Genomic DNA, 26,072 nt, shown 5'->3' on the forward strand with positions numbered 1-26,072 from the left:
AATGCCTTTCTTATGGTCTTTGTAATTGGAATTAGTTTAAATAAACAGAGCTGATTAGGAAAACTATAGACATGAAAAAAAGAAAGGATGCCATTCAATTCTTGGGGTAAATTAAATTTTTATATCTCTAAGGCTGAAAACTGGTAAATAGCAAATCTCTTCATATCACAGACAACCTAAATAAATCCAAAATAAATCCTAATCAAAGTGGAAGGCACACTACCATATAGTATGGATATAGTGAATATAACAGCACATTATGGTTATTTATTGGAGTTTAAAGAATACCGTTTGTTTTGTTGACCTTATTCAACAGAAATATAAAGAATGTACATGATGCATCTTATTGGAAACGGAGAATAAGAATGGAGTCTAATTTAACTAAAAAGGTTCTCTAGAAATAGATCTGGTTGGGTCAGTTGTCATACCTACAGGGCAAACAGAGGTGTTGTTTGTGAGCATAATGTCTTTATCTTTCCCATCCAACCAGTAGATATGCAGCATTAGCTTGACTCAAGTTTTGAAAGCGAAACGAAATGTAATAAAGAACGATAACTTTGGATCAACATATAGAGATCAAGTGGCGTACCTTTGTAAATAACATTGAAGAGTTGTATTACTGTGGGAAAGTTAAACTCTCACGAGTAAAACACAGATTGATTGTGTTCAGAAAGGTGGGACTTTTATGACCCGGCTCGCTACAGTTAACTTCCCAGGTAGAGTGCCGGTCTAATAGGTCTCCAAGCTATTGCTTTCAGACCACATTTCTTCTTACCTCTGGACAAAGCCCTGACTCGCATTAAAGCTGGAGTCTTTGCTATTACTGATTTCTTCTTGGATAGCTATTATGTCCAGTGCTCTAGTTTGATTGTCCATTCTTAATGCCTCAATCTCTGAAATGTTTTAGCTGCATTCTGAGCTGCATTTTGCTCAGTTTCTATTAGGGCTGCACAGTCTTAGAAAATCTCACAGTGGTGATAATAATGGTAAAAAAAATAATATCTACATCAGTTGCAATATGTGTCTATTTTCTTCTCTCCTGTTATTTTCGTCTCTGCTTCTATCAGTCTGCGTGAGTATCTGTTGCCATGAGACTTTGACCGAAAGGTTAAATGTTACACTAATTTGTAAAATGTAAGTTCATAACACTTCGAATACATTAGCCAACACAGAACATTACAGTCCACGGTGGTCAGAGACTCATTGGAGAAGAATGGCATTTCTTTCACCATTTTCATTGAGTCTGATTCATTTCCAAACAAGATCAATGAGGAAAACTGAAAAAGAGACAAAATATCAATTTGGTATGGAGTATTTGAAAAACTGACTGAAGTAAGACACTTTTACTCACCAGAAGAACAACAACATTAATCACAGGAAAACTCAATTTGTCCCATCACATGCTGCAGATGCATCCTTTGGAAGAAAAGTTTGTGATAAAAAACAAAAAAAAACAATCGTTGTTGCTTACATTGATGGAGAAATGTAAACGACAACAACAACAACAAAATCCCTGAATCTCAGAATGAATTCACACACCACCACACCTCTGTAGCTCTCCATCTTCCTGCCTGGAGGCCTGTTGAAACAATCAGAGTAAAGGCCAAAACATAAGCAGACTGACTCACACGCCTGACAATAGTGCATTGAGGAGTATTTCAGGTTCGTGTGTGTTCATGGGTAATCTGGATTGTTGCCGAAAAGATCAGCTACATGATTAGACATGAATGAGACTTTTTAGGCAACAGATCATTTATCTAAAGACTAGAGTCTTTCACACAAAGCCAGTTTAGGTTGGACAACTTCTTTTGCCTTAATCCAATGAAACAAAAATTTGAAAACTGGCTTTTTTTAAAATATCTTTTCAGACCTTCGTAAAAACAAAACAAACGACAAAAAAAAATTCCGAGGGACAACAGTAACACAAAAGGTCAGAGCGGTGTGTGTTTGTGGACACAGAGATGTTTGTTTGTGGAGCTAACAGCATACAGAGATGTAAGGATATTAAATTCAGGTAACGCAGGTGATGTTTTTCCACACCGAAGATGGAAAATTTCACACCAAACTGTTAAAAATTGACTTGTTGACCCCCGCTTCTCTCAACACGTTTCGGATCACGCCATCATCTGTCGTAAGCAAGCACTGTGATCTGAGCTTTACTATCAAGGCTCTGCTATTTTGTATCGGTGCCTATAGCCTGAAAGCTAGTTGAAGTGATGCTCGAGTGAGGAATTTGCTCCTACAGTCGAATTTCTGTGAAGCACAAAATACTGCACTCCTACAGTTTTTCTGGGTCCTCTTTGGAAATCCAAGCTACTGAGGTGACACATTTCAAATCATGATCAAAGTAAGACAGTCCTCCTCTTCCTTGCTCTCATGTTTCTCCAGCCCTCCTCTACAGCTTCTTTTGGACTTGATATCTTATTCAAGGTAAGACTGAGTCTAGCAGCAAAACAACCAAGTCAGCAACATATATATACTTATTAAAAAAAAAAGATTCAAATATCTGTGCTTCAAAGAAAGTTAAAGAAGCATCCAGAGGAACCGTGAAAGGCTGGCACTGGTGAGCATTTATTGTTTTTGTAGGTTGAGCTGTTTAAAAGTAAAATATTTATTTGTTGGAATTTACAAGGCAGTATGATTTTTCTTAAATGAATTTGTATTTTAGACATTCTTAGCAAATGCGTACTGGAGATTGTTTAACCTGTTGGTCTCAGGTTGTCATTCACAATGACAGGGGTGTCAAACTCCAGTCCTCTGCTGTCCTGCAGTGTTTAGATGTGCCACAGGTAAAAAACAGTGGAATGAAATGGCTTAATTACCTCCTCCCTGTGTAGATCGGTTCTCCTGAGCCTTGCTAATGACCCAATTATTCTTTTCAGGTGTGGTGCAGCAGAGGCACATCTAAAAGTTGCAGGACAGAGGCCCTTGAGGACTGGAGTTTGACACCCCTGTCACGAGAGGACCCAAATTTGGGTCCTCTAGTGACAGACAGGTTAATAAGTGTATTACAAACAACAGCTACTTGAACTTAAGGTGCAAGGCTGAGCACATTCAGAAAGTACAGTAAGTTTCTCACCTTATGACTCCAGTGAGAAATTTTAAAAGATTGTACTTTTTTTTTTTTTTTTTTTAAATCACCCACTGGCTTGTTTTTTTAACTTTCTTAAAGTGGATGACATTCAACACAACTGTCTGGGACAGTTTAGGCCTCCCCAGCAAGTTTGTCCCAAAATCAAGACCACAAGACGCTAAAAGAAATCTCTGAAAATCCTCAAACGTCATCATGGGGCTTACAGCAGGTTCTTGCTAATGTTTATATTAAAGTGCATGTCAATAAAATCTGGCCAGGCCAGCTCACCTTCATAGATAAAAATGAAAATCAGAAAAAGCTCTCTGTGATGGATTTAGCTCTACCCATCACCACGAAAACTACATCTAATATGCAAGTAACAACAGAGTTTTGTCAGATAATTGTGATGCATAATAAATGTGAAAAAAAAATGTACTCATTCACACCCACGTTTGTTCACACTGGTTTTCATCCTGATGTTGTTCAACCAACCAATTAAGACAGCCGGCGCTGGAATGCCTGGGACCTCAGCGTCAGAACAAAAGAGTCACTCAGCCTCTGTCAACAATCGTTGACTCCTGCGCTGGCGGACGCTTAACACAAAATCAAGCTGGTCTTTTTTTTTTTTTACTGAGCATCAAGAAAAATCGTTGTTGCTTGAGGTACAAAACATACTTTTGCAAGTAAACGAGTCAACAAGTGGCACCCAGTTTACCCACCAGCCCCCCTAAAAAAAAAAAAAAGAAAAACAAAAAAAGAGGGGGCATTCATTTGCAGGACTGGGCTTGGTGCCAAGCATCCAGATTCTTTGGGGCATGCCACCCGTTGCCAACCTGAGGGTGCCTGCTTTATTGGCTGTGCAGCTGCTTCTGCTCAAACGAGGCTGCAAGCTCTCAAAAACAGGACCCAATCCAAGGTTTCGAGAAGTTTGGGGCTTAGGAATAACACACACCAGAGGGAAATTACAGCCATACCACACTCTGATACACACCATAGGCAGCACGGAGCCACACATGGAGCTACACACACTGCACGGGCAGACTCCTCCTACTCCTCGCTTTATGGCTTGTTTTCGACCTCGGTGGGAATTGAGTCGTGCTGAAAGAGACTTGACCATTGTGCAGCCAGCCTCAGCTGCACTCTGCCTGCACTGGTGGCTGTAGCGCTGCAGCGCAACAGCTTTTGTTTCCACAAAACTGCAATGAAAATGAACAAAGTATGAATAAAAAAAAGAAAAGAAAAAAAAAAACAAGGCAAACATCTGGCGATGTCTCCAAGGTTATATCAAGATCTTAAAAATAAGGGGTTTTGTAAAGAGTTAAGTTGGTAATGGATTTATAAGCGTTTGCAACAGAGGGTCTGGAATCTAAATGCTGCTACCGATAGTCAAAACTGTGAGGAAATAAAAGTGACCACAGGTTTCCTTTTTGCTGCAGAAATAGAATGCATGTTACTTCATCTGTGACACCAAAACCGGACATAAACAAACACGAGGAGGGAAAAAAAATTAAAGTCTGAGTGAAAAAAAAAAATAGCTGTTTACTCAGTCTCTCATTCCTCAGTACCTCCCTTACTGTAAGGACAGAATAACACAAGCTTGCCCCGTAACAGAAAACACTCAACTGGCTTCTCCTGCTCACACACTCTTTATCGTTCAAGTTTTGCCATTAGATAAGCATCGTTGCCTCACCTTTGGATATTTTAAGACGGAATTGCAATGTAGCGGCATGCTAACCTGACGTCATGACATCCCATTCACAGCGTTTATATTTTTATGTAGACGACATCGCTCACTACTCAGAGCAACACGCCCTATGGGAGACCCCAGTCAAGTTTTCTATTGTTCATAATGCAGATCCTCTCAGTAGGGAGATGGTCAGTGTTGTGCCCACTGAAAACAATGAAAAAAAAAAAAAAGTGACTGTGATTATAAGTTAAGGGGAACTTCAGTGTTCTGCAGGGAATCTGTATTGAATTTGATAATCTCAGCCACAGAATTGAAAATACTTAAGAGTTAATCTACCCCGTGCAGAAATTATTTTAAAAAGCAGCTTGAGCCCTGAAATCTGTATTTTATGTAAACACACAAAAAAAGCATCTTTACTATTATTTTATTTTATTGTAGAGATGCACAAATCAATAATTACCTGGCCAATCCCAATTTTTCGGTATCAATTCAGATGATGACAAATTGGCTTTTTTCACTAAATAAAATGTGATGTATTGATAATTTTGATGCATTCAGTCTAAGGGGAAAACATCAGATTTTTTTCAGCATGATCCCTGGTCAAAGTAACATTGGCCAATTCTAATCTCTGACTCAAGAGCATCTTTACTTTTTTGTTATTCAACTGTTGTTGAGACCAGAAAAGGGCGCAATTCAAGCAAGAACCTGCGGTCTATCATTAAAAAAAAAGTCTAATTATTTACAGAGCAAATTCAAAAAAACTGCAAGTTTCCCCAAAGTGCTTAACAAAAATAAAAGAGCATTATGCTTGCAAAAGCTATAAAGTCAGTGATTACTCTGTATACTAAATGAATGAATGTGCCAATACGACGCAAATTCGACGAAAATATGCATTTAAATGGTGCATGCACAAAATTGCATGCGATTATTGTTCAGTGCAAAATTGTACAACGAGTTCCTCACGTCGGTCCAAAACGCTGCAGCTGCAGTCAGAGCGTGTTTGTTTCCTTCATATTACCCACCCTCCAGCCCACATAAACATTGCGCAGGCCCCATCAAGCCCTCTTTGTCCCATATATGTGTCATCGCCAAATGTCATGACAGCACATTATTTGATAAAATATGCAACAAAACGGATCTATTCTATATTTTGACTGATGCATGTTTGGTTTTAACCGACTAAATTTGCAGAGAGCGGCATTGGTGGCTGACACCGTTAAATCCGCTCCGTGCAGGAAGCGGTTAAACGCTGCAAAACACCGCACAACAACAGTGAAGCGCAGCCCGCCGGTCGGGGCCCTTTCCGTCCTTAAACATATAGAGAGGCAGACACACACCTTCAGGCTGGACTTGAGCGGTCCTTTGGCCGCCGTGTGGTTGGATCCAGCGGCTATCTCCTCCTCGGAGAACTCCTTCAGGCTTCCGTCCTGCAGGAGCACGGTGTACACGCTGCGCCGGGGTCCAGCGGCGGACGCGTCCCTGTTTTCCTGCTTGACAGCCTGAACCACTCCTGTCACCGGGGCACCGTCCCCAGTCGGGCTCGTCGCATAAACGCGGCTGCCAAGGATCGACCGCTTCACCAGGCGCCTGGTGTGCATCTCCGCCGAGTGTGTCGCCGTAGTCAGAGCGCTCCCCGCAGGAACTTTAATTCATTAAACGTCGAAACACGGCCGGCGGTGAACAAAACGTCGGGAATGGCACAAGACCGCAGCGGGTAGACTACGCGCTCCAACAACCTCTACGAAAATGTTGGAAAGCGACAACATACTCGGTGGGGGAGGCAAAAACTTCCGAACTGCGTCCCGAATGCAGGGGACTCAAGCCGCAGAACTTTGAATTAGCACCGTACGGCATAAACACGAACCATTCGCTACCAAACAGCCTCCACATCTAACCGGCTACCAATCTTCCTCCGTTCGACCTGTTTGTTTTCCCCACTGCTCCCAGCGAGCTGCGAGGGGGGCGGCGGAAAAACGCGGAGTGATCACAACCTTCTGAAGCCGTAACAACATTCGTTCACGATTAAACAAAATGGCGACACAATCAAGTCAAAAGGTCCCGGACAAAGGCAGGCGACTCGTAATACGTCGAATTATTTTATTCTGCTCTGCAAAACACATCGCCGACCTGCTTCAAGTGTCGAAAACGATAAAGACAATACCGTTTGATGACTCTGGCTCCGACTGTGGTCTAAATCCAGTCCGTTCTTTGCTCCGACCGAGCGGGGCCTTTACCGGCGGATCGCTGCCTGTAAACATGTGCGGTCCGGCAGCCAAGACGGGCTGCAATTGGACGACGAAGCACACGCCTCCACAAGCCCCCTCCGCTCCCCCTTTTCCTGCAAAGGAGGGTAATGCAACTCTTGAAGGGTGCTCCATTCAAAACAATGACGCAAGGATGGAAAGGAAACGAGATGGGAGGGTGGATGGAAGATGGAAAGTGGGAAAAAGGGGATATTTAGGCTACAAGAAAAAAAAAAAATCATAGACCAGACAGACAAGCTTTATTCCTTAACCTAGTTATAGATGGATGTGTGACCTACTTTTAAAGTACCATGGGAGTCGTAAATTACTGTGATCTGGTTGAAATATAAAATGGAGTGCATGAGGATGTATTAGTGAGTCAACCAGTGGTGGTTCTGGCCCCCCGCCCCCTCTCAAACTCCACCACCAACAGCCTATTTCTTTTCACACAGATTAAAGTTTACACTACTTCAGAAAGTTTGTAGACAAGAAAAAGAACTTGCAACCAGTCAAGAATGATTCAAACACTGTCCAGTCTAAAAACTGAAATGCTTTTTCTTCTTTTCCATTTCTGCTAATCACTAACTACCACTGATAGAGAATGCCAAGATATACATTATTAGCATGCACTGCTAATACTCCTTGGCAACACCAGAAGCCAGAGGAGGCGCTGCGCCGGAAAGTATGACACTCTCTCCATGATCATTTTGTGAAGTTGTAATAATTGTTGAACTTGAGGGCAAAGTAAATATGTGCTAAAATGACCCAGTCAGTCCAGATGTCAAGCCAATTAATAATTCTTGGAAAGACTGAGCTTGAGATAAGTTGGAAAGAAAATGGCCAAAGATGCTTGATTCCAGACTTGCACATGTAATTGCAGCGAACGATGGTTCTATGAAGTCTTGACTCAAGTGCACTACATACAAACACATGCCACACTTTTCAGATTTTTCTGAAAAATGTCAATAACTACGCATCATGTTTCCACTTTACAATTATACACTACTTTGTGTTAGTCAATCACACAAAAGTATTTTAAAATACATGGAAACTTGGGGTGTGCAAGGATGCTAGACACTGGACGAGAATGTTATAAAATTTTTCGCTTGGAAAACCTGGAATGGTTAGACTTATGTATACTTCAATATCACTTCATCTACTGTACATTTATCGTCGAATCCAAAATGTCTGTTTCTTTGTCAAAAATCCTGCATAGTCTAAAAGCTCATTGCGAGTGCTCCTCAGAATAAAAAAAAAAAATCACAAATTTCATTTCATTGTCTAATAGAAGACTTCATGTGATAAAATATTTACTTGTAAAGACTGGAAACTTGATGTGGCGCAGGAGCAGATGTGACAGTAACTGCCAAAATGGGCTTTGCCCTTTGATCAAAGGCGGGTGTCACTACAGAGTTGTCTGCTGCCTATTCGGGAGGAACAAACGGCCTCATTAGGGGAGGACTAGAGCTAAAGAAAAGACATCAGAGGGAGGGGTGCACTTGTGTAAACCTCAACTAGACCCACCCTCCTTGCAGGGGAAAATCTGTGTTTATATGACCAGGACAGGAGGAGAAGGAGCAGAAGTGAGTTTAGGTCTACTAATATATGTTGTCCTGATTAGATTTGGCACTAAAACGTCTCCATTTGGCATTTCCTTAGAGGTCCTTTATAGCATTCTGAGAACAACATTAAATCTGATTACCTGATGTGTAGCTACGTTACTGCATAGGGAAGCAATACCCTAAAATATTTGCTCTTCTTACACAGGAGGGTATAAATAACACTCACCATTACGTTCTTGTTGAAATGTGTACTTACTTACTGGTCTTTATCTGTAGAGCACCGGGGGCGAAATGCACAGACTCGTTCAAAGATCAAACATTAGGAGAAGAATATTTAAAAATGTGCATCATTTAAGAATCGATTACCAGTCAGAACAGGCCGACTGTGTGCGCTTAAAACACAAACAAGCTCCATCATGTCTCATGAAACAAACTAGCTGGAGATACTGTAACACTTTAATATTTGGATGTGGGTGGAAACAGATGACAGTAATTTTCTGCGAGGGGAGTATACTGTGGCAAAGAGGGATACAAAAAATACAGCAAAATTACAACCAAGTAAACATACTTAAAGACCTTTTTTTTTTTTTTTTAAATTTAAGTACCAAACTCATCTTTCAATGCTTGTACCAAAATAATTGTACCACGTCACTCACATCTGATTAGTTGCCACTTTGTTACAATCAACTAAAAAAAAACAAACAAAAAAAACAAGATGGACATTCATAATTGCTCTTAAATAAAATATTGACATTTCACAAATAGGTACAATATTACATAGCATTTCCTGTGAATAACAGTTGGTTAAAATAGTGCTTTTACTATATACACACCTTGGCTGGCATTTCGTCAGTACAAGCTGTTAAGTAGATGGGTCTAAAATGCATCATGTGTTCAAAGTTTACACTTACAAACCTTCTGAATTCATTGGCACCCATATTAAAGATGTGTCAAAAGACTTAAAAATAAATGCATCTTATAATGGAGTAGCATAATCACACACACACAATAATAATAATAATAATTCAGCCTTTAATTTGAGAACATTTGATCAGTTAAGGAAAAAAAAAACATTTAAGTAGTAATTATTTGGCTTATAAAAAATATTGTAAAATGTCCCTTTAGATTTACAAATAGTGAAACTGATTCATTTTTAATGTATACGTTACTAAATTTAATCACATTATTTGGAGTCTTACTTAAACCTGTGATATTTATTAAAATAGCAATGTAAAATAATATTAAAATATTAATAGAGGGAAATTCTACACCTTTCAAAACACATTTGTAGATATTTTTTGTGGTTTTACAACATTTTGGACATTGCAGTAAAAAAACAAACAAAAAACATCTCACTAGTTTGATTTCATTAGCAGTGTGATAATCCACACATCCTAAAAATCACAAAGCTGAAGTTTGATTCAGAGATGTGGTAAAGGACAATTTCACATTTTTTCTGACAACGTAGATCACCTATGTTTTAAAAATGTATAACTCCTTGTAAACCCAGATTGCATTATATTACGCAGAACATAGATTCTGGAAAGCAGCTTGTGATCTTATGCAATTTGCAAAAATTTCAATCTGCTGGCCCTGTAATCCTGGGGTATCAAAAACCACATAAATGTGAAATTATTGATCTAAAACCTTCTAAACGGTAATAAGGTGAAACTGCTCTTTTTTTTACTTTCTGGACAAACATTTAAATAAGGGTTCTGTCACCGACATAAAACCATATGAACGATAAAAAAAGACGACTGAAGCCTAAATTTCTATGTGGCAAATCAAAGATAAATGTATACAGGACTAATTTGTCAGACATTCTGAGGTTTCGTCTTTTAGATAATAAAACAAATCTGGAAACTTATTTCCCAGATAGGTTTCCAGATTTTTCTTTCTAGTCCAAGTCAAAAAATATATTTACGCTTTTCAATACTGTGAAGAAAGTGTTTATCTTGTCACACACACTGTAATTAAGGTGGTAAGACGTATATCCAAAGCACATTTTTGTGAAAATTTCAGAGCGGAGTTATGCTCCTTAAATACAAATTAATATATATTTTTAAGGCTTTGTGCAGGTCTTCATTAGAGGTGCTAATAAATGTTGAAGGTGCTTCAAAAACTGAACTGTGGTGATGGTTTCTGTAGTACCATTAAAATAATTCAAGTGCTTTGAAGCAAGGTGAAGACTGTCCCTTGTACCAAAAAGATAAAAACCTGTTAAAAGAATACATTTAGGCAAGTGTGTTTCGTCATTTAAACACATAAGTACTTCAAAGTTTGCGAAAGCTGACATCTTGACAATAAAATGAAAGGAACACGTACCTAAGTGGCATCAAACCCTCTGTTAACTTTCATTTAGTATCTCAATGAAAACGCAAGAAACTTCTATAAAATCCTCTCACAGCACAGTCAAACATTTCACAATTACACAATAATAAACATATTCAAATAAATACAATATGTTTTGTACAAAACCTGTTGCTGTGGGCCCTAAAGTTTATAGAAAGGTCAAAATGCACTATGAAACTCTAAAGCTCAAATGAAAAACATATTTTTTTTTCCTTCGCAGTGACTGTTTCCAACCTTTCAAATGTCAAGCCCGCTAAAGAAGGTAGCAGTCTCAGTTTCATCTAATTGACTCTTTTTCCGCTAGAAACCCTTTCACAGGAACATCTAGTGAGAATGCAGAGTGGAGGTGCTGCAAGCTTGACAGAAGAAGGCCTAGAAATATGCTGCTTGATGCTTCAGTAAAATATGACAGTTATCTAGAAGCTTGAAAAACTAGCTGCTGCAGAGAAGCCATACAAATAATCTAACCTTCACATAATACAGTTAGTGAATGACTTTTATGCAAGTTATATGGCACTAGATCAATATCTCGTTTTCTTTTTTTTCCCCCCTCTTTCTGTTGACCAGAATATGTTGCGATTATTTTTAACAACCCAGAGTTTTTAAGGCCTGCCAGTACCGATGTCTCGCTCTGGTTGATAAGTGACGTTCAGATATGATAAGCCGTACCTAAGCTGCTAAGAAGATGTACACTCGATAAGGAAACTGTGAGAAGCAGTTTGCATCAAAGGCATCCCGAACAGCTGCTTCAAAGTGCTACTGTAAAGATGCGACGCCGAGGCAGTCGACTCAAAGACGGGACATCTCCCGACTGAGGCCCAGCTCTCCCACGCTCTCGTAGTCGGGCTCCGGCTTGCCGTTCCCGGCTCCGTGATCGTCATCGGAGCTACTAGTCTTTGGGATGCGGATCGATTCGTAGCCGGGATCTGAGCTGTCCATCGGGGGCTCTTCGCCCGCCTGGGGCTCGTCGGGTTGAGCGTAGATGTCGTGAACCGTGGCGTAGAGGTCGCTGGAGGACGAGTTAGGGACAATACCTTTGATCTCTGCGATGCTGCTGTAGTCGTGCTCTTTGTCGTCCTCGCTAAAAGCCTGGTTGCAGTTCGTCTTATTAACAGTAGAGTACAGCGGTGACTGAAACGAGGAAAAAAAAGAAAAAAAGAAAAAAAAAAAGAAAGGAACATTAAAGACATGACAATATGATACTTTATATGGGGTTCAAGAACCGGAGACAAGACGAGGTTTTAGAAATATTTTCTGGACAAACTCCAATTTTCTTATATTTCTTTCTTTCTTTTTTTTTTACAATCTAAGTTTCAAAAATCATAAACTGTGCTTGAAAAGATCTGTAAATGTGTCCACATTTGACTAGTTCATATAAAGTTGTTTTTAAGCTAATCTAATACTATGGTAGTCTTAAGGGAAAAGTCTCCAATTTTGTTTTTCTAAAAATAAAAATAGGGTTTAATGAATCAGAAACTGTGTTTTAAGACAAGAGTCCCAACCTACCTGGGGTAAATTGATCTGGTACTGGAGAACTCCTTGAGACTTTGATCAATCTGAGTATTTCAGATTTTGAACGAGAGACGACCAAATGCTGTTCAGACTGATTTAATCATTAGCACTTCAGATTGTTGGTGGATTACTATTCAAACATTTAGAGAGCGCTGCTGTCTCGGATCAGGAAACATGCAGGTTTGGGAATAAGCGAGTTGCACACACTTACTTCGTTGTCTGATTGTGGGTGGTCTTCAAATTCCGGTGGAGGAGACAGGGAAGTTAACTGTGGAGAAATACAGAGAAACAGATTCAGAACAGCCACCCCAAAGAGGCTTTTAGTAACATTTTTGCTCACTTCTGATACGAAGGTGTTGGTCATTCCACCTCCTTGCCATTTTGCACTTTGGCAGATTCAACTTTTTGGAACAACAATGTTTTCATAATAGACTGTTGTAAAGCTAAAAACTTTGGATACTGACTTTTGTTAAGACAAAAAAGTTTTCAGACTGTTCTTCTGGAACACAAACGTTTTGCATCCAACTTTTTTGGGGGAAAAAAAAAAAAAAAAAAAAAAAAAAAAGTTTTTGGTACAGATTTTTTTCTAAACATTTTTGGAACAAGGTTTTCATACCCAACTTTTGAAACATACCAACTTTCCACAAGCAAAAGTTTTGCATTTGATAAGTAGCAACCTCACACTGGGTGATTCATACTGACTGCGAGTCAATTTGTACACACATGAAAGTTTCATACTACTTTGATTTAAGTAATCAATAATCTGCTAACAGTTTACTGCAGGAAAAAAAGTGGTTATGGTGCTTCACTACAAACTGACCTAGGGGAATCTTATTATTATTTTCTTCTTTAATTGAGCCAAATGCTTAAGACACGGTTATGAAACGATTTGTTTACAGGTACAAAATGAAAGTAGGTTGGGCTGAAATGCCAATGTGGAGACAAAATAAGGGCATGACCCGCTGAAAGGGAGAATTGATCCGCAGCCTCCTTAGAAAGGATTAAAAGTAGCCGACTGCAACAACAAAAAGCCAACTAAGACATTCCCCAACAACTTTGAAGGAACACAATTAAGGAAGAGTTGCACTTCTTATTGAGCTGCATTAATAAAACATGCTATCAAGATATCGACCACTTCTGAAAAATGCATACTCTGGTAAAAAAAAATCTGTATGAATGCCTTGGAACGCTCTGGAGCCGATTGATGGTGAAATTCTAAACTAACCCCTCTGGTGTAAGTCGAAAACATGTTCTGCATCTTCTGCGATACATTCGAAACTAATGTTGTATATAACCACCCATTCATTAAAAAAAAATTATTGAGTTAAAGTCAATAGGGAGCGACAGGGAGAGGGATGCTTTTTCTGCACGCCCTCTGTCCATTTTGTCTTATGATCGATGAGGTAGCCATTAATCAACCAAACCCATCAGACGAAGCACTTCAGGAGAACTAACAAGGATCCCGATACACACACCGGCATTCCCTAAGTAGCTTACATCATGCGGAAAGAGAAACAAAAACAAAGCTTTTTGTGTGGACACTTAAATTAGGTCCTCGGCTGGAGTTCCCAAGGTTAAAGCTGATGGATGCTGAGGTGCAGCCCTTTGTTTTAGTTACGTCCACCTCTTTGCTCGGACCACACGCCAACACGCAGGACACAACCTGCGCACAGAGTTCATCCATCACTGTCCAGCCCAGCTGTACGTCTTAGTGTCTTCACGTGTGTTTCTTCCCCAGTGCGTGAAAATCAATACGACTACTTTATGGATGCCACGTATTTGGGGACATGATTACTTTTATAGATCCGACCTGAGCTCAACAACGCAGCAGACGCCTTTGTCATTTCACTTTAATTAGCCAGCCAATTAGGCAGGATGCCCCCGGGGGCGACATATTTATAGAAAAACAAGGATGCAGGCGACTCTTGGCCCAGTCAGTACAGCCTTGACGTGTGTCTCAGAGTGAAATAGTCCTCAAAACTTTATGCTAATCAAAGTGGACATTTAATCTTGAAGTAAAATCTGGTTTGTATACAGACTACAACAAATGTATATATACATGCATATGTAGAAACTATAAAAGCACACAAAGAAGTTTGTCTTTCGCCAGCTCAAAATGAGACCGACACCTAACCGATAAATATTTTGACGGCCAACAATAAAATGTTGGCGTGCTTGTGTGTGAGAGCAGATTAGGTGTATGCGTTGATGTTCCGTGCATGTAGGAGCTTTAATAACACACAAGGCGTGCAGGAAAGGCTTTTGCGGTAAGCTGATTACAACCTCCTCATGTGATGGACGGCCCAGGTGTCGGCGTGTCAGTCATGAGTGACGTACTTGTTGACAGACGCACACATCAATCAGTTTGAGCGCATTAGGCTGAGCGTGTATGTGGTCATTCAGGAGGAAAGAGCTAAGAAAGCTTGGGTGATACAGAAAGGATAAATTACATCTCGCAGCAAATACGTTTTCCATGTTAGAATGACTCCGTTTCGCGACAGGTCCACAGCAGTGCCGAATGATGAATAGATCACTGTTTTCCTGGACTGCATCCCAAATGTATAACCTGGCAGCCCTCCAGCGGGGTCAAATTCATTTCCTGCCTCTCACATTACATGCCCACAGGCATCAAGCCGCTGCAAACATGTGCTGCTGTTGTATATGACAGTTCAATAAATGCTCACCTTTGCAGCTTTACAGAAACTGAAGCTGCTTGGGAGTGTCTTTCCCCGTTTGCACCAATTCGTACAGCAAATCCATTAGTGTGTGCAGTAAACAGTAAGTATATATGGTATAGTGCATGCTGCACAGTTACTGGCACCTCTAGAAGAGATGCGTAAAAAAGTTAAATACATCTCTTTACTGTGCTAGCACACATTTCTTGAAGAGTTGAGAAAAAAAAACTACTTTGTTTATGTGCATTCATCTTCTAGATTTCATGTTATGAAATCTTAAGAAAAAAAATCACTTGTACAATAAAGAAAGGGCTCTTAGATAATTTGTATTCAGATAGTCTCTCTATATCATCCAGTATCCTCCCTTTGCCCTCTTCTAATTGGCCATATATTTTTTTATCCGTATCTGAATGAATTACCCAATAAAAACACATTTCAGTTCAGTAGTAGATCCATGTATTAGATTCCAAAGGCCCACAGCATCACAGATCATCTGCTGTACTTAACAGCTGCAATGAGGTGATGTGCAGAGGGGGAAAAAAAAAAAAAAAAAAAATTTGTTTCACATTGGCACCATCTGGATTGCAGATCAGAAAAGAAAAATTTGCCATCAAGCGTCTCAAACCGCTGGCTGGCAAATCGGCTGCATCTATCCGCTGTTACGGAGATGTTGCTGCATCTGCTTTCCAACAGTTAAAACAATTTATTGTACTGACTGATCACAAACTTAAGCAAATTGCTATTTACATTCCATTTTCTTACTAATGAGGCCTAACTTTAATATGTCCTTTTGTCTTTCCAATTTTGAAGAGTCCTAAAAGAAATCAATAAATCCTGACTTGCTAAATGTTTCTAATCACTCTGATCGACCAAAAAAAAAAAAAAAAAAAAAAAACATAGGTTTTTAAATTTTGTTTTGGTTATATTGATGTTAATTGTTGGCAGAGTTAATAAATGTAGAACCGATAATTTAGTAAACCATAATTATTTCTGGGCAACACTGAATAAATGAACACAAATTAAAGGTTAGATTAAAACATAAATAAATTCAGAGCAAGACTACACTGTTGAATTAAAAACATACATTTATTTAAGGGGTTTTTGTTCATCTCTGCATAAAGTGCTGATAAATGAGGTTGGCCCGTCTCTGTTCAGCAGAGCAGCCGCCTGATCGGAGGGCTTTTCTTAAAATATTTACATAAAGACGTTGCAGTGTTTTCACAGATGATTTGTGCGTCAGCGTGTCTGTGTGTAAGAGGACCCAGACAGATAAGGAGTTCCTATGGCCCGGATCATAAATCATGAAAGTCTAGGTAACTGACAGCGACGGGGTCCGAGGAGCCGGTCACCAACACTCACAAAGACGCAAGAATACCCGGTTCTGACAAGACAAATGGCAGTCGGCATCCTGGTCATACACCACAGGGAGCGGTAAACAGCCACTGTTAACCTTACGTTAGCCCCGAGGCGTCTACGCAGCAGAATATATGTAAACACACACGCTGTGCTGTCTGCGTGTGAGATATTAGGGGGATGGGAGAAGCAAAACACATGTGGCTGTAGCCATTTGTTAGTGGTTGGATGAAAGATAATATTTGCAGTTATGTGTGTATATGTGTGTACATGCTGTTGCCAGTATTTAGAGGAATAGAGATATACAGAAGCTTGCTAGATCAGGGTTCATCACTGGTAAAGGAGAGGGATCATTTCCTGCCATCTAACGATTAACACATTGACTTCCACATGATAAACAGACAAACGTTGGAAAAAATACCCATAAAACAACTTATGTATATCATATATAAAGCTTATATATGATATGCAAGATGATGCAATCATTAGGTGTTCTTTAAACTCTAACCTGCTAACAGACTTAATAGATTTAATGCCTTTTTTCTAAGATACGAGTTAATTTGCATTATTTCCACTGCTGCATATGGAGTACTTTTTAAAACGAATTTAATAACGCTGACCAACTGATCAAGGGGGAAACTGGTTGATTACAATTTTTACTTAAAGATACATCAAAGAATAATAAACTATTTTTTTCCACTCTGACAATAATGCCCATTAGATTGAGAAAACAATAATAACGTTACAAACAAGCCACCAGCAACAAACTAATGAACCTGATAAATGCATTTGAAAATCTTGGTAAATAATAATAAAAAAAGCTTACACAAATGGTTATAAAATGTTTTTTTTGAACCACACCGGGCAATATCTTTGAGAAAAACTGTGCTGCTACTGACAATAGAGAGGCCGCATAGGGGGAGCGGTGACACATTTTAGATCTTCAGAGGAGGAATTAAATTAGATGACAGACTGCCATATCACTGATTACTGCGATGTTTCCCACCTCTCAGCAGGAGCCGAGGGAATGGGGGGGGAAAAAAAACACCTACAAACTAGGTCTAACAAACAAGCTGCAAAATATCACTGCATCAAAGAGTACGAGTGAAACTGACTGTATATACAGTATTGACTCTATGTAGGTTTAATGTGAACCTCAAACATGCTGTAATACATTTTTAAAATGTTAGAAGACTGTATTCCTGTTTCTCTCTACAACTTCAGAACATGGATGGATAGCAGAACAACATATAGGAGGATTTTTATTTTGAGCTGTTTCAACATTTACATTTAAAGAAAAAAAAAGTTTGAAGATTAAATTCAAGGTAAAAGTCTTGAATTTTACCTTGAATGCATAAACATTCGATTTATGCACCGGGGGCATAAATCAAATGTTTTATAATTTCTATGGAGAATAACATTTCGACTGCATGGACTACACACTCATCAAAATAAACTAGATATATAATATAGATATACACATGATTTTTCTCCCCCTCCAAAAAACAATGCTGGTGCAGGGTGGGTCTCTATTGTTTTTATATAGCAAACCTTTAACAGAAATCACCCTGTCTCTCTTTTTATGAAACTTATCCGAAGTTCATTCAGTTTTGATGCCTTCTTGACAAAGAATTGTAGGGTTTTATTTCCCCCCCAATGGTTAGTTTCACAGCTAAAGCAGAAACAAATAAATGTAGCTTTTCTTTACAAACTGGCGAACCACATGATTCGTTTAAAACAGGGGAAGGGAAAGGAATGTGAATAAAGATGAAAGCAAACGCGGATAACTTCAGAGAAGAGTTTTTAAATTGGAAAAGTTGCCTCATCAAGCAGTTTCTCTGTGATGAGCTTGTTAATGTGATGTGTTGTTGGCAGCTTCCTGAGAGTAGCTGTATTTTGCTCAGCTCCTGACACTACAGCGATGTTTATCGGTTTTCACTTCTTCAATCATCCCCATCTCTTCACCGCCACATCTCCCTCTCTCTCTCTCTCTCTCTCTCTCTCTCATATCTCCTTCCTCTTCAGTGTCATTTTTTTCCTTATCATCCCACCATCTTCACTACTTTTCGCTCGTTGCTGCAGAGGACTTCATCTGTATGCTGCTGCGTTTTCCTCCTTCACGTTTCTCGCTTTCTATCCTCCCATCTCTCACCCCGAACCCTTGACTCTTTCTCCTTAATGCCTTCCAATCCTTTCGGTGCCTTTCTGAGTAAATCTCGCCATCGCCATCTCTATTTCATCTCTATTTCTCCTCCTGCTTTTCTAACTCCGGCTCCCGATTTTCGTCTTCTCTTCGACATCATCAGAGTTCTTTGTTTCACTCTTTGTGCTCAGTGATGGTCATCCTGAAGGATACTGTTCTCAAAATAGTTGGAGTAATATTTTTTTTATCTCAATGTGCAAAGGTATTCACACCTCTTGATTTGTTTTTCATATTTTCTTAACAACCACCAACTAAACTTCAATAAATGCCAAGTGCTGCATAACTATATTGTCAAAAGAAATTTATATATGGGTTGGAAACACGGAATCTGAAAAAAACAAAAAAACAAAAAAAACAAACTGCATGCATTTGTGTTCAGGTCCCTTTAAATGATAAATAAAATCTACCCCAAACAATTGCTGTCAGAAGTCACACAAGTAAAGAGTTCACCTTTAAAGACTCCAAAACATTTGAGATTTATGTGTTGGTTAATCCACCAGAAGGATTACAATCTTAAAATCCAGTCTGAGATTCAGTGGATTGGATGAAATGATGGTGCAGTCTAAGGTTAGACATAAATTCAATCATGAGTCTGTGGTTAGACTTGGAAAAAGATTGGTTACTGAACTTCAGGTAGTCTGTGAAAAATGGGCTAAGTGAACCAAAAGGTGTTTAAAAAGCATCAAGGAGACTAAATACAAATGCACACCACAATTTTTCAGATTGATATTTTAAAAAAAACCCCAAAAAACAATGATAAGCTTCATGTGTCGTTCCATCACATAAAATCCAGAAAAAATACATTGGAGATTGAAATGCTTTCTAATCTGACATAATATTTCAGGTGGTATTGATACTTTTGTAAAGCTCTGCTTATAAAAGTGACATATTTCAGTTTTCACCGTTGAAATGTAAAATCATCTTGCTTGGTGTGCAACAAATTCCTCACCTCTCCATTGTCCAGCCCAGACCCTTCCACGCCATTCATCACCGCTGGCTGGTTGTCGTTCTCGTCGAGAACCTTCTTCGGTACGGGCGGCGGCGGCTCCTCCTCCGGCTCCTCCGCGGGTTTGCGTGAGGGAGCGGCGGCGTTATCGGAGCGCCTTTTGGCCTCCATGTCGGCGCTGTGTCGGCTCTTCTTTCGCAGGTCAACAGAGGCGTACTCGACCCCTTCGCTCAGCGGCACCCGCTCTGGGGTGCAGGGGCTGGGGTGGCCGTTGACGAGGGCGGGAGGTTGAGGTGGAGGCTCATCGGGGCTCGGCTGGACAGTACCGTTGGCGAGGTGAGGCTGCACCGAGGTGTCCTTGATCTCCTTGACGGTCTCGTAGAGAGAGTCCTCAACGCTGACGTCGCGGGATTCCACCTCCATCTCCTTCACCACCTGGATACCACAGAGGCAAACTTGTCACTTTGCTGTGTGAGTTTACAAAGCAACAAATATTCTTCTGGGTTTCTCATTGTAACATCATTTAATTCACCAGTACTGACAAGAACATCCGACATCAGACGTAATAGAAACACAACGTAAGGTGACTTTAAATGCCGACCTCGTAAGTGCTATCTCCTGAGGCTGGGGGTCTGTCCTCCATGGGGGCACTGCCAGGAGGGAGGCTGGGAAGCTCTCGGTCCTGATGACACTTGGAGGACCTGAGCTCTGATTGGCTGGAGAGCAGCTCCTCGGACAACTGAGGGCTGGTGTCTTGTGTGTCTGAGAGGACTGTCGAAGGAAGAGACAGAGGCTACATTTTTGTTCTGTTGCATCTTGAATTTATTTCCCTTTTCGGTCACGTTACAACATACTTCAACGTACAGCAACCAGGCGTAACATTATGATCCTTAAAATGTGTGGGCCCCCTTCTGCAGACAAAACAGGACCCCCCCACTGAACCACCAAAAGGTGAGCTATTCTGTTTAGATTTTAGCAGTCAATCCTTAAACAGGGCTGTCAAACTCATTTCCATTTTGGCCTCATAAACAGCTATGGTGGGCCGGATTTAACCCCCCTGGCATCGAGTTTGTCACATGTGCTTTAAGTACTGTAAGCTACTAATAACGACGCATCTCTGCTTTGTTCATTCCCCCAAACTCTCAAACAACTTCCCTATCCCTGCTGGAGAACAGCATTCTCACAGCAAGATGCACGTTTTAAAACCCTAAATTTTAGTCTAATCTGAACCAAAGCACTTTTCACACGTTTACTGTTGCCAACATGGCTTGTGGAAAATTCCAGGGGAAGATCATGTTGGCTTTCTCTCTATAATTCAACAAGCTTTGCTATTCTTCCAAAACTGGCAGATTTGTGTAGTGCACAACAACGGATTACCCTACCTGAGCTGTGGATCTCTGCAGCTCCACCAGAGCTGCAGATTAATGCTCTCTTTGCCTAGTCACTCAGTTAAGGTCAATGGTAATGTCTGGGTATGAAGTTTTGCTATTCTTTAGAGATATTAACGAATCTCTAAAGATTCTCTGAAGTGAAACAAAACACACTTTTTAGATGTTTAATTGTACAAAGATGTCTAAGAATAACTCATTTTCCTTCTACTTGTAAGCTGTGGTCTACTCTTTCTTGGATTTATTATACACTTTGTTGTGTGTTGCTTTAACGTGAGAAAATGGGAAAAGATTTAAGAGGTATTAATACTTTTCCATAGATGTACCACTAAGCAACAGCATCCAGAAGTTGAACCGGAAACATGATGGCTCACAGCTCTGAGGCTAAATGTGTCTGCTTACTTGTACCGCTGGTCAGAGGACCGTTGTGAGAGCTGCTGACTGCTGCGTCAGTCACTGGACTGTCTACTGATATCTCCTTCTCCGACACCTGCACAACAAAGGATGAGATGTTTGTCACTGCAGAGAGAGCTCACCTCGCTGCGGAGCAAAAATCAATCGGGACTCGTCTCCACTCGGACAAAATGGTTGACTTTCACACATCTGCGCAATGCAGAATAAAGAGGAGCAGATCTCTACAAAGATTCTCCTGCTTTCTGGATATTTCGCTCATATTTGCAGCACTAATTCATTTTTTTCATGCTTCCCTGCCTTTTAATCTCCGCTTCTCTGAGCTATTCTGGTCACACTACTTTAAGTTCATTATCTAAACATTATTCATGCCTAATTAAGCATCCGTTTTCCTTGATTACCAAGAAAAGACTTCTATAGATAGTTAACATTCTCTGTTGGCATAAAAAACAAAGGAAAATTCTAACTTAATCAGGCGTGTTGCATGTATGGGGACTTGCGTTAAGAGAAATTGTCGGCATCTGGCATGTTTTAAAATAAACATGACAAAAGAAAATCTCAGATGGACACATTTTCTTTCATGTTTTTCTTTGATCTAAGATCGACTGTGCTAAGACAGCAACACTATGTCACAAAGATTAGAAAAGTTCATCCAAGAAGGGTAAGCCACACAGAAATCTGTTGCCCTGCTTTACCAAACTTCCTTCCACAAAAGCCACAGCGACACTGAGCAATATCTCTGAAAGTGGCAAGTTGTCAGCGTTGCACAAGGACGCTCCAGCAGCTGAACATCCTGTTCTTGCACCTAAATGCGAGCACCTTCCAGCAACATCATGCAGGCCTGTAAAACATCGACGTCTCTATTTAGCCTGCATGAAAAGTTTGCCTCCACCATTCCCAACTCCAAATCACAGTTGCAGATGCGTACACCAATCATCACAGGATGTGGCATGCAGTTTTTTTAAAACAGAGATGAGATTTGTTAACATGCAGTTTGCTCAAGCTCTCTTGTTTCTGCAGTTCCTCAGTTAAAGAGTTCAGAAAATGTGAAAACATCACCAAAAGGTGTCAAGCTGGATGGTTCTTTGTTTAGGTTTGTTGTTTTCATTCTGTGTGTGAAAGGAGGAGAAGCTCTACATCCCCATCTAGTGGCCATACACTCCAACAGCTGCCGGTTTCAATGATGTAATGTTTTAACTGTTTTATAACCCCAATATTGTTCATGTGGTCTTGCCATTGTTTGTCCTCTTAAGACAAAAAACACTTTGACATTTTTTAAACAATCATGTTTTCCGTTACATCGCTACTAAAAGTCGTCCACAGCATTGCGTAAAAGAAAATGTCGTCGTCATGTCATGTTTTATTTGACCTCATAGTTATGGTCTGTTTCATCTCTTGTGTCTAATAGAACCGACTGCAGACTAAATGAAAGAGAAATCGCCCTTAGCGCAGTAACAGAGAACCTGCAAATATACTAAGAGTAAGAGGCATAAGAGAGATTCAATGCAGAGAGACTGCAGGTGACAGAGGAAACGCACGTCATGCTCACAGACAAAGACCCCCATTTACCCTGCCAGGCTTTGACATGGTCCGTCTTAAAAATGGGCACCTCTTGTAACAATCTGGCAAGCTGGTAAATTATGTTTGTGCACAAGGTTGGGGTAAAGAGGTAAAGATATCAATCAAATGCAAAAAAGCACTCTGCTGGATGTTCTCACAGAGGACTGCATGCGACAGACCGATGCAGACGATAAAGCCACCGAATGAGAGACAATAAGAGAGCGAGAGGACGCAGTTCAGGATGTGAAAACTGGAGATTTGTCAGGTCCAACAGTGTTTTGATTACTGGGCTGTGACTATTCATGTATTTGGTAATTAGTATCCAATAAGTGATGTAGTGTTAAAGAGAACACCATTTAATTATTAGTAGAGAAACAATTGCCCAAGGTCACCTTAATAAATACTCTGTATAGTTCTTTTCGGTCTCACAGAATTGAGAGACTTTGCAACAGTAAAGTAATTGATCTGGAAAATTCAGTGAAAGTTTACCCATGTTCTCTCTTCGTACTGTAGAGATTGACATGATTGCAGAAATGTTTCGCAATAATTTTGCCTTTAACTTTGGCTTCCTCTGTTTTTCTTCTTACTGAAAGTATATCTTATTGTGTTTGTCTTTAGCAACATCTCATTGGAAAAATAGACACTCGTGAAGTTATCACTGCTATTATTATGTTCTGATTTCTTTTTCATCCCATTGAAAGTAATCTTTGACCATTGTTTACAAATTTAGCTATGCTTCTTTTCGTGATTATAAAACTACCGTCTTTTCTATTGTTGTTCATATTGAAAGTGCTAGTTGAGTTTTCGGTATGTAGCCATGTCTCTTTCAAGGAAGAAGTCATTGGCTACGCTAGAACTACTTTTAATTATGCTTCCTCTCTTTCTTAATTTTTCCCACAGAAAGTATTCTTCTCCTAGCATTTAGCTGTGTTTTCCACACTGAATGAAGCCCAGACAAAGCAATCAATATTGTTAACTATCTCTCTTTCCATAGAAGAAACACCTGGTTTTTCAGACGGCCTGCTTCTGCTGGATGTTTTCTCCTGATAAAAGGGAGTGTCACCAACATGCCAGCTCAAGACAGTCTCACTGCAAAGACACACTCAGCTGGACCTTCTCAGACAAATATTCTTTAATCATTTTTTTTTTATTTTACCGGTTAGTTTTTTGTATTCAACTGAGCACAAAATACCTTAGTTTATTCTAATATGTTAAGAATGAGCAGGGAAAAGAGAAACACTGCTGCAAGAACAAAGGTCACACTTAGTATTTGTACGAAAATGCAGTAAAAACCCTGTGATCCTACTTACTCCATTTACAAGGTTTTCTTGGTCTCCTGTAGTAGTGCCATTTATTACTTTCTTCTGCCTGAAAGAGAGAAGTATAAAAAAACAATAGAGGGATAAGTGCAGCAGAGAACTGTGAGTTTCATTGTTTTGACTATCACACAAGATCAAATAACAGATTTGGTTTAAAAAGCTTCACCCTCTAAGGTGTACACTGCTAACCAGGAATGCAAGGACTTTGTCCTTCAGGTGAAAAAAAATAAAAAATGAAAAATACACCCTCTTTGTTCGCTTTGTAAGGTCCGCTGGTGCAATCTGATGCAATCCAGTGTAACAGACCTGCCAGGATTTTTTTTAAATAAAGCCTGTGGGCTTCAGTCTGACATGGAGGGGCTCTGAGAACAGACACAACAATGAATAGAGCAGGACAGGAATATGGAAAACCAAGAAAACTACATGACCATCAACTGGACACACATAGAAAAGGAAAACAAAAATATAACAGACATAGCCTAAAGAAAGCACATGTGTATCCCAATTCATCAGGATTTCATCAAAAAGTTGATTTCAGTAATTCATTTGTGTAAATAAATACGGAGCGTTTTTTGTAAAAACAAAACATTATATTACACATTGTATCAGTATTAAAACCCTCTTTTATTTCTTTGATGTATTCATTCACTAAATGTGGAGTTTTCACCACACTGTGCATGCTGTGAAGCTGCATAATATTTAATCTTCAATTTTTAACTGAATTAAAGAAATTAATTACATTCTCAATAATTTTCTGATTTATTCAGATGCACCAGTGAAGGTGTCCATTAGTGATGCTCTGCTATGATTAACAGCAATTTGCTTCCAGAGGTCCGTATTGAGACATTTAAGCAGTTCAAAGGTCACACATTGAACGGCTAAAAAAAAAAAGGCATATATTCTTTGCAACAATACTAAAAGAGTTTGCAGTATTTCTAGTTAAAAATAAATGTGATAAACTTTTAATATGCGAGTGTATGAAATATGCTTCCTGTGAAGCTGTGACAAAGATTTAAACATCAGGCTTTGGTCAAAAGATGCAACTTACAGCACAAACTTGGAACTGAACCATTTGTTCTATCTAATCTGACTCATCCTGCAAACTTAAACATTTTTATAAATTCATTTCATCTTGCTTTCATCGGAGGTTATCAAGCGCCATTTCTGGCCTCAGAGTCATATTCCTGAACAACAGGAAAAGTGCAACATAGGACTCGTGTTGTTGTGCGATGCGGCTCACCCCCGACAGCTGGCGCACAGCCCGAGCAGCACAGAGAGCAGCAACAAGCCGGTGACGATGCTGAGTGTGACGACCAACACCAGCTGCTCACTCTGCGGCCAGTACGCGGCGCCGGTGGCAGCTGCCGTCCCCGACCCAACAACTCCCGCCTCCGAAAGCCACCGCACTCCACTCAGCACCGGAGCCATGACACATCACACTGTGTGGGCAGAGGACATTGGACAGGTACCAGCTGGGAAAACACAAGCACAATACAAACACGGCTGAGTGCAAGTTCAGCTGGAGCGGGGGGATTTTTGGGTTCAAAAATCCCCCCGCCCCCCAAATTGTTCAAACTGTGATGACTTGTTGCTTTGACCCAAAATAACCCAAAGATAAAAGAATGCAAAAGGAAAGTCAAATCTAGAAACCAGCAACTGTTTCCATAGCAACCATCAGATGCTATCTTAATGTTGACCAAACAAAGTTCAGAGACTTTTCCAAATGCTACTGGTATTTTTTTCCTCCCACCACCAAATAAATATCTTGAATTTAATTGTTGTCGATTT

The 26,072-nt window shown here is 39.9% G+C and overlaps 2 protein-coding genes across 3 annotated transcripts in view; both read right to left on the reverse strand.

The window, feature by feature from the left end:
- The window catches only part of znf704 (zinc finger protein 704), a 62,880-nt gene extending 55,966 nt beyond the window's left edge, over nucleotides 1-6,914 (reverse strand). For both annotated transcript variants that reach the window (XM_015026709.1, XM_015026702.1), the window contains exon 1: nucleotides 6,098-6,914. In XM_015026709.1, coding sequence (XP_014882195.1) covers nucleotides 6,098-6,358 — 261 coding nt within the window. In that variant the 5' untranslated portion in view covers nucleotides 6,359-6,914. The remainder of the gene's footprint in view (nucleotides 1-6,097) is intronic.
- A 4,552-nt stretch (nucleotides 6,915-11,466) lies between these two features.
- The window catches only part of pag1 (phosphoprotein membrane anchor with glycosphingolipid microdomains 1), a 36,572-nt gene continuing 21,966 nt past the window's right edge, over nucleotides 11,467-26,072 (reverse strand). Inside the window, exons 3-9 of the mRNA XM_015026720.1 lie at nucleotides 25,525-25,756; nucleotides 24,276-24,333; nucleotides 21,397-21,484; nucleotides 20,208-20,377; nucleotides 19,610-20,041; nucleotides 12,641-12,697; nucleotides 11,467-12,048 (exon numbers count right to left, since the gene is read on the reverse strand). Of these exons, the coding sequence (XP_014882206.1) occupies nucleotides 11,707-12,048; nucleotides 12,641-12,697; nucleotides 19,610-20,041; nucleotides 20,208-20,377; nucleotides 21,397-21,484; nucleotides 24,276-24,333; nucleotides 25,525-25,712 (1,335 nt within the window). The 5' untranslated portion in view covers nucleotides 25,713-25,756 and the 3' untranslated portion in view covers nucleotides 11,467-11,706. The remainder of the gene's footprint in view (nucleotides 12,049-12,640; nucleotides 12,698-19,609; nucleotides 20,042-20,207; nucleotides 20,378-21,396; nucleotides 21,485-24,275; nucleotides 24,334-25,524; nucleotides 25,757-26,072) is intronic.

This window comes from Poecilia latipinna, unplaced genomic scaffold (genome assembly GCF_001443285.1).
Source record: "Poecilia latipinna isolate Pla-1442-1.1 unplaced genomic scaffold, P_latipinna-1.0 Scaffold99, whole genome shotgun sequence".
Taxonomy (NCBI): Eukaryota; Metazoa; Chordata; class Actinopteri; order Cyprinodontiformes; family Poeciliidae; genus Poecilia; species Poecilia latipinna.